Source organism: Mus pahari, chromosome 22 (assembly GCF_900095145.1).
Source record: "Mus pahari chromosome 22, PAHARI_EIJ_v1.1, whole genome shotgun sequence".
NCBI lineage: Eukaryota > Metazoa > Chordata > Mammalia > Rodentia > Muridae > Mus > Mus pahari.
Window position 1 is genome coordinate 29,403,785 of NC_034611.1, and position 7,293 is coordinate 29,411,077.

The window sequence follows — 7,293 nt, forward strand, 5'->3', positions numbered from 1 at the left end:
CCTGAAACTCCTCATGTTCCTGACTCTGCCGCTGAAGTACTGTACGAAACGCAATGTTGCAATGATAGCAGAAACATTTAAATATTTTACAAAGTGAAATAATTGCCTTTCTGCGCCATACCCATTTCGAGCCTAAGTGTGGCTAGATGTACATTCATATGCTCATGTTTTTAGGTTATACAAGTAGCCGGCTCTGACATAAAAGGATGGCTACTCTAAAAAATTCTACACTTAACTCGTTAGGCTTAATGCCGACAGGAACTTTACTAAGAGCACTTACATCCTAAGGCTTATTTTCATTTATTTCTCCTTTCAACCCTAGGGAAAGAGCCGTCATATACTGCCATGCATTCTTCAACGCCAGTGGATTAACAAGATCCCTAAATGGACCCAAAAGAAAACCGCCCAAGACCAGAAATGCAGTGTGTGGACGCTCGAGAGATGAACTAGCAGGACACCTCGGGGAGAGCCTCTCGCCACCGGGAGCCTCCGCCTGGGTTTCCTCTGCTCCCGGGGGATCCGCCTCAACGCGCCCATTGGCGGGCGGGCGGTTGCTAGCTTCCTCCGCTCCCAGGGCGGGCCGGAACTTTTGTCAGCCGGAACCGGCGAACGCCGCTCCGTGTTGTCGACCGGCGTCAAGGCGACGAGGGTGCTGGTCCCTTCCTCCGGCTGCGGTGGCTGCGGAGCTCAGTCCGGCCGGTCTGGTGGAGGAGGAGCACGGTCGCCAGGACTGGGTCTATGGTCGCTCCGCGGGCCGCTTTGCCGGCTGGTGCTTTTGGATCAGGGCGAGCAGTATTCCATGGCAGGGAACTTTTGGCAGAGCTCCCACTAGTAAGTGAGCTTCCATTTTTCTTGCCTGGGGCCGGGGCTGGGGCACGGGAGGACTGGGCCTGCCCTTCCCTCGGGGGCTTCCATCCTGGCCGCTGGGGCTGAACCCTCCCCGGGAAGCCGGGGGTCCGGAGCGTGATGCCGTCGTGTGCGAGCCTCCCCTCTTCGCCCAGCGGGATTTCGGGAGCTGAGGGGAGGTGAGCTCGAAGGATGGGTGAGAGGTAAGGGGTCTGGTCTGCGGGAAGGGAGACGGAGGCGGGTTCATTTCAAATTTGGGGTTTGATGGGTGGGATGATGTGGGCACAGGCAAGGGAAAGTGACCCCATTGTAGCTCTGTGAGGTTGCCTGTTTTGGACGGACATGGTTTGCTATTGCTAGTTTGTTTTGTTTGTTTGTTTGTTTGTTTGTTTGTTTTCATAGCAGTGATACTATAATCTGCCATTAGCCTTACTGTAGATGTAATATTTACTCAGAGGAGAGGAGTGAGTCGTGCTTGTTACCTGCTGCCTCCTGGCTCAGCTTTATGCCTAGATTGACACCACCCCCACCCCCACCCCCATCCCCGAAGCAGGGTTTCTCACGTTGAGCGATGGCTGTCCTAAAACTCACGCTATCAACCAGGCTGGCATGCATCGAACTTACTGAAATCTGCCTGCCGCTGCCTCTGCTTCTAAGTGCCGAAATTAAAGGCATGAGCCACCAATTGCAGGCTCCTAGATTGACTTTAATGCTCCTAGAATTTGAGAGCACAGGGGCTCTCAAAATATATCCATTTTCATTCATTAGCCAGTGTCTTATATTTTGCCTTAAAGTCGTGTATTTTCCAGATTTTTGTCCTCTTCCTTTAACCACTTAAATCACTAAATTTTAGTGTCTTTCAGTGACCATGGAAGGGCTAAAGTAATCTTAAAAGACATTTGTCTCTAAATATAGTTGGTTAAACATGCAGGAAGTTGTATGATTGGGCTAAGCATTGAGCAGGCTTTCCACTAAATACATGAAAGCTGAACAGGACTAGGTAGAGACATTTAGTTTAATTAAATTTTAGTGGGAAGAGAATAACAACATTTTAATTCTCTGAATTGGTTGGCCGTTTCTCCCCTTTGCCTGAGAACAAAGAAGAAGGGGGGGGGGGGAGAAAGAAAACTGAAATTGGAAACCTATTTCTGGAAAGCAGGTCTTCCCTTGCTACAAAGTGTTTCTGGGAAGATGAAATGCCAGTGAAGCATCACTGTGGGACTTATTTCACACTGTTCTCACTCGCTGAGATGTTTCAGTTTTTAAAAATGCAATACAAAAGGGGATGACCCAAAAAGGTGGAATAAAGCTTGGGCCTGTACTTAATCCTGGTACTCAGATAATGCCTTGATTGCCTGTCTCAGGAACGTAATACTAAGACGGGCAGTAGTGAGTCTTTGGATCCGTCCATCCATCTTTGAGGATGGTTCTTAGTCTAGAGGGTCTGAAAACCTGTGTGCAGGTGTTTGGTACACATGACACTATGAAGGAAAATGAGGAAGAGGGAGAGAAGCTTTGAGACCTTCAAGAGATCCTTCACCCTCAAGTTCTCCTGGTTTTTTTATTTCAAACGATCTTGCCGAGGCCGCCAGTGGGCTGCTGAAAAGCTAGAGAACGCTGATAACTAACTTACCTGAGAGTTTGAAAGGGCGTCTACAGCATCCTTGTTTATTGACCAGACAGTACGGGAGTCACACTGATTGACACAGATTTATTTGAAGATAGTCCAGCATAGCACTCACAAATAGCATCAAAAACCAAAGGGATTCCATTGGTCCAACAAGACTGAGGTACTTTGGGGGTGCTGGTGAAAACATTGGTTGAAAAAGAGATTAAATCAGAACAAATGTAAAATTTGCTCCAGGGCTGAATTTACTTGAAATAGGTGAGCATGTATTGAAGAACCCAGGTATTTCATTGTCGAACATAATTTACTCAGTATTTTAGAGACCTACTCTGAGGAGTTAATGCTGAAGTTTCAGAGGTAAACTGGTGCTCAATCTACCTCAGCTGCATTCTACCAGCCAGACACTGTCTTTTATCAATGTTTTAAGTGTATACCTCCAAATAAATAAATAAATAAATAATTTTTAAAAAGGGGAAGAAGAAGAAGAAGAAGAAGCTGGGTGCAGTATTGCATGCCTTTAATCCCAGAATTTGGTGGTGATAGGGAGGGGCCGATACCTGTGAGAATGAGGCTAGTCTGATCTATGGAAGGAGTTCCAGGATAGCCAGGGCTAAACAGAACCAAACAGACAAATAAAGACAGAGAGAGATGTACCTCGTAGAATATGGTCAGCTTATTAAATCTTAGTGCTTTAGATGCTTTTGCTTGTTGGCTTTTTTTTCTATAAATTTATTTATTCGCTTTACATCCCAATATCAACCCTCTCTCCTCCCAGTACCTCAAGCAATTCCTCCCCTCCCCCATTCCTGCTTGTTACGTTTCTTTACTACCTTTTAACATCTTTACTTTTTCTAGTTTGCAGTGGATTTTGGATAAACAAGATCTGTTGAAAGAACGCCAAAAGGACCTAAAGTTTCTCTCAGAAGAGGAGTATTGGAAATTACAAATATTTTTTACAAATGGTAAACTTTTATATTGGTTGAAGTAGTATACTATAGCTGGTCACTATTTTATATGGTAATTTCAATGAATTGTTACAGTCTATAGTTAGTGCTTTTATTTATACATTTACCATTTCAGTGTTCTGGGTAATACTTTTGGCACCTTAAGTATCATAAGCACAGTGTTGACTAATCTCAGGCATTTTTAAAGTTGGCCTAAGCAAAATACTTTAAGAATAAATGATTATTGGGCTGGTGAGATGGCTCAGTGGGTAAGAGCACCCGACTGCTCTTCCGAAGGTCCTGAGTTCAAATCCCAGCAACCACATGGTGGCTCACAACCATCAAAACAAGATCTGACGCCCTCTTCTGGAGTGTCTGAAGACAGCTACAGTGTACNTACATTTAATAAATAAATAAATCNTNAAAAAAAAAAAAAAAGAAGAAATGATTATTTAAATTAGCATCCAGTAGTTCTCATTTTACCTTAGAACTTTGCATAACCAAGATGATTTATTCGCCAGGTGGTAGTGATGCACGCTTTTAATCCCAGCACTTGGGAGGCAGAGGCAGGCGGATTTCTGAGTTCGAAGCCAGGCTGGTCTACAGAGTGAATTCCAGGACAGCCAGGGCTACACAGAGAAACCCTGTCTCAAAAAAAAAAAAAAAAAAAGATTTAGTCAAGAAATCTTTACTATGTCTGGGATAGCTTTGTTGCCTGTTCTTTTGTTTGTTTAATTTTATTTCTTTCTTTTATATGTATGAGTATTTTGCCTGTATCTGTGCATTGTATGCTGTGCCTGATGCTGAGGAGGTTTGGCTCCCCTGGGACTGGAGTTACAGATGGTTATGAGCCACCATGTGGGTGTTGGGAGTGGAGCCCAGGTCTTATGCAAGAGTAGGTAGTGCTCTCAGCTCCTGAGCTCTCTCTCCCGTCCTGCCGTCTGATCCTCACTCTTACTCTCTGCAAACCTACCTTTTTCTTATGTCAAAGATTAACTATGGATTTCTTGGTAAAGAACAAACTCTATCCTAATTTTTAAAGCTATTTTGTAGATACTACGAAAAGCATTAAAGTATCGAGTAAAGAAAGAATATTTGAGATTCAACCTGCTTATTGCAAGGATAAATTGTAGGCAGTTTCTTTTCTTGTTTATGAATATCGCTGCATTTGCAAGTCTTAGACTACTGAGGTTCAGAGAGTGTCAGTGTGTCTAGGTGTGAATGGTCACGATTGCAACATGTAGAAATCACTGATAAAAGTTGATGTTATTAGTGTTTTTATACTGACAACAGATGATACATTTAAACTTTATTCTTTTTTAGTTATCCAAGCATTAGGTGAACATCTTAAATTAAGACAACAAGTTATTGCTACTGCTACAGTCTATTTCAAGAGATTCTATGCTAGGTATGGTTGTTTTATTTATTTATTTTTTTAATGCCTGGTTGAAATTCTTTTCTAATTTCCATGTACAATATATAAGTAAATCACTTGTTTAGTATAGAATTATGATTCCCCACCCCCACCCCCACCCCCAGTGTGTTTTTATCACATCATTTAACTCTTGTCTAATTGTATTTTAGGTATTCTCTGAAAAGTATAGATCCTGTATTAATGGCTCCTACATGTGTGTTTCTGGCATCCAAAGTAGAGGTATAAAACAATTTTCTGTTTTTCATCAAAGTATCACTGTCTGGTTAAGCTTTGTGTACGTGTGTGTGTGTGTGTGTGTGTGTGTGGAGAGAGAGAGAGAGAGAGAGAGAGAGAGAGGGTGCCTTTGTTTGAACTGATAAACACATCTTGCAAATTCTTTTATTATTTTTTAATAAATATGTCACTGTGTATCAGATGATTTAATGAGGCCCTTTACAAGTTTTAATTCAATCCTATAACTGGAGTATACAGTAGTAGTGTCCATTCTGGGTAAAAGGGCCAAGGAGAGAACACCCTGACTTGATTCTGAGATCAGGGCCAGGGAAAGAACACCCTGACCTTGACGAGCCCAAGCAAGAAAGCAAGGCCAAGAAAAAGAATTCTGTCAGTCCCGAGCTTGCCCCAAGATCAGGCCACAAACATCACATCAATCCCATGCTACCCTGGAGAGCAGTCCTGCTCCCCACCCCTCAAATGAAGCCTGCCTTCTCAGTTCCCTGTTGCCTCTGCTTCCGCTTCTTCTTGCTCAGGCAGAGTTGCAAACACCTTCTCTTGTCCTTCCCAGTAAATCTCTAGTGTGAAGTTTGTTGTGCAGTGTGACTTTGTGGTGTTCCTTGGCTCCTGACTAGAAGGATGTCTTTCTTTCAGAGATGTAACACTGGGGAAAGCATTCCCCTCAGAGCTGTTACACTTCTATAAGGAAACTTTCCCCCTCTCATAGAGGAAATCTTTCCCCTCAGCGCTGTAATACTTGAAACCCTCATTTTATAAATGAGGAAACAAAGGCATAGAGAGAGCAGTGTTCATATACCAGGTCAGTGGGTCCTAATAGTCTAATCTTCAGCTTAAGCTTAATTGCTTTGCTATCTTTAAAAGACTGGCTGAGGGTGGTGGCACGTACCTTTAATCCTAGCACCTGGGCGGCGGAGGCAGGCAGATATCTGTGTGTTCAGGGCCAGCTTGAACTACATAGGGAATTCTGAGTTCCAAGACAGCCAGAGCAATGTAGTAAGACCCTGTCTTGAAACAAGAACAAATAAACAAACAAAAGCCAGACAATGGTGGCGCACGCCTTTAGTCCCAGCACTTGGGAGGCAGAGGCAGGCAGATTTCTGAGTTCGAGGCCAGCCTGGTCTACAAAGTGAGTTCCAGGACAGCCAGGGCTATACAGAGAAACCCTGTCTCGGAATATATATATATGTTGTTTGGTGCTAAGTAGCACAGCCTATCTACCACGGCCTGAGGATGTCTCTGCTCCTCCCTTATCATGCTGGTATTTATACCTGTCTTCATTGGTAACAAGCCGTTGGGGGAGAGTGAAAGAATAGTAGACTCTAGCAAGGAAAAGTGTGGACAGTGGGAGCAGAAAAAGTAGGTGAGAGAGATGGCAGAGAAGGACTTGGACCAGGAACTGCATTTCTGCTCAACTTATTGTTTTCATTATTATTGAGAAAGTTTAACTTTCAGCTAAAACCCTGAGAACTGGCTTTTTTCTTAACTAATCCACACAATCCCTAGTCTATTGTTTTTGTTCATAGGTAATATCTTTAGAATAATTGTATCCGTGTGAATTGAATATGAGTTTAACCAGTAAGATTATATTTTTGTGTTCATTTTTATTTTAGAAGCCTCCATGGCATCTTTATTATCTCCTAAGTAAGCAGAATTGACTCTATTAGAAATACTAAAACCTTTTCTAGAAACCTAATTTAACTCTGTCCGTGGTTTCTTGAGATAAATCTAGTCACAGAAGTCAGTTACAGAGTGTTTGCCCAGTCCCCATGAGGCCTGGTTTCAGTCCTTAGGACCAGATGTATGTAAAATGTCTTTTTGAATAAAGAGGTCTTGTAGGTGAGGTATATTTCAGTAGTGGTTGTTGAATTACTTTTTCTTCTTAAAGTTTTTTTTTCATACAGTATATTTTGATCACATTTTCTCCCTTCCCCCAGCCTCTCTCAGATCCTCTTCTCTGCCCACCCAACTTAGTGTTCATTTTCTTTGTCTCAGACAAAGCAAAACCTAAAACCAACAATATAAGACAAATATCAAAACCAGTAAGAAATAAAAAGCCTGCAAAAAAAAAAAAAAAAAAAAAAAAAGAAAAAGGTCATTAGCAATGAGGTTCATTTTGTGTTGTCCAACTGCTCCTGGGCCTAGGGGCTGCTTTAGAGTGTTGACAGGACCAGTGTGACTCCATTGGGAAAACTGATTTCCCTTTCCCA

The 7,293-nt window shown here is 42.7% G+C and overlaps 1 protein-coding gene across 2 annotated transcripts in view; it reads left to right on the forward strand.

The window, feature by feature from the left end:
• The first annotated feature begins 563 nt into the window (after window positions 1-563).
• The window catches only part of Ccnc (cyclin C), a 22,144-nt gene continuing 15,414 nt past the window's right edge, over window positions 564-7,293 (forward strand). The window contains exons 1-4 of one of the 2 annotated variants that reach the window (XM_029533347.1): window positions 564-831; window positions 3,329-3,435; window positions 4,741-4,825; window positions 5,002-5,071. In XM_029533347.1, coding sequence (XP_029389207.1) covers window positions 800-831; window positions 3,329-3,435; window positions 4,741-4,825; window positions 5,002-5,071 — 294 coding nt within the window. In that variant the 5' untranslated portion in view covers window positions 564-799. The remainder of the gene's footprint in view (window positions 832-3,328; window positions 3,436-4,740; window positions 4,826-5,001; window positions 5,072-7,293) is intronic. The other variant, XM_021221918.2, reaches the window with a different exon arrangement.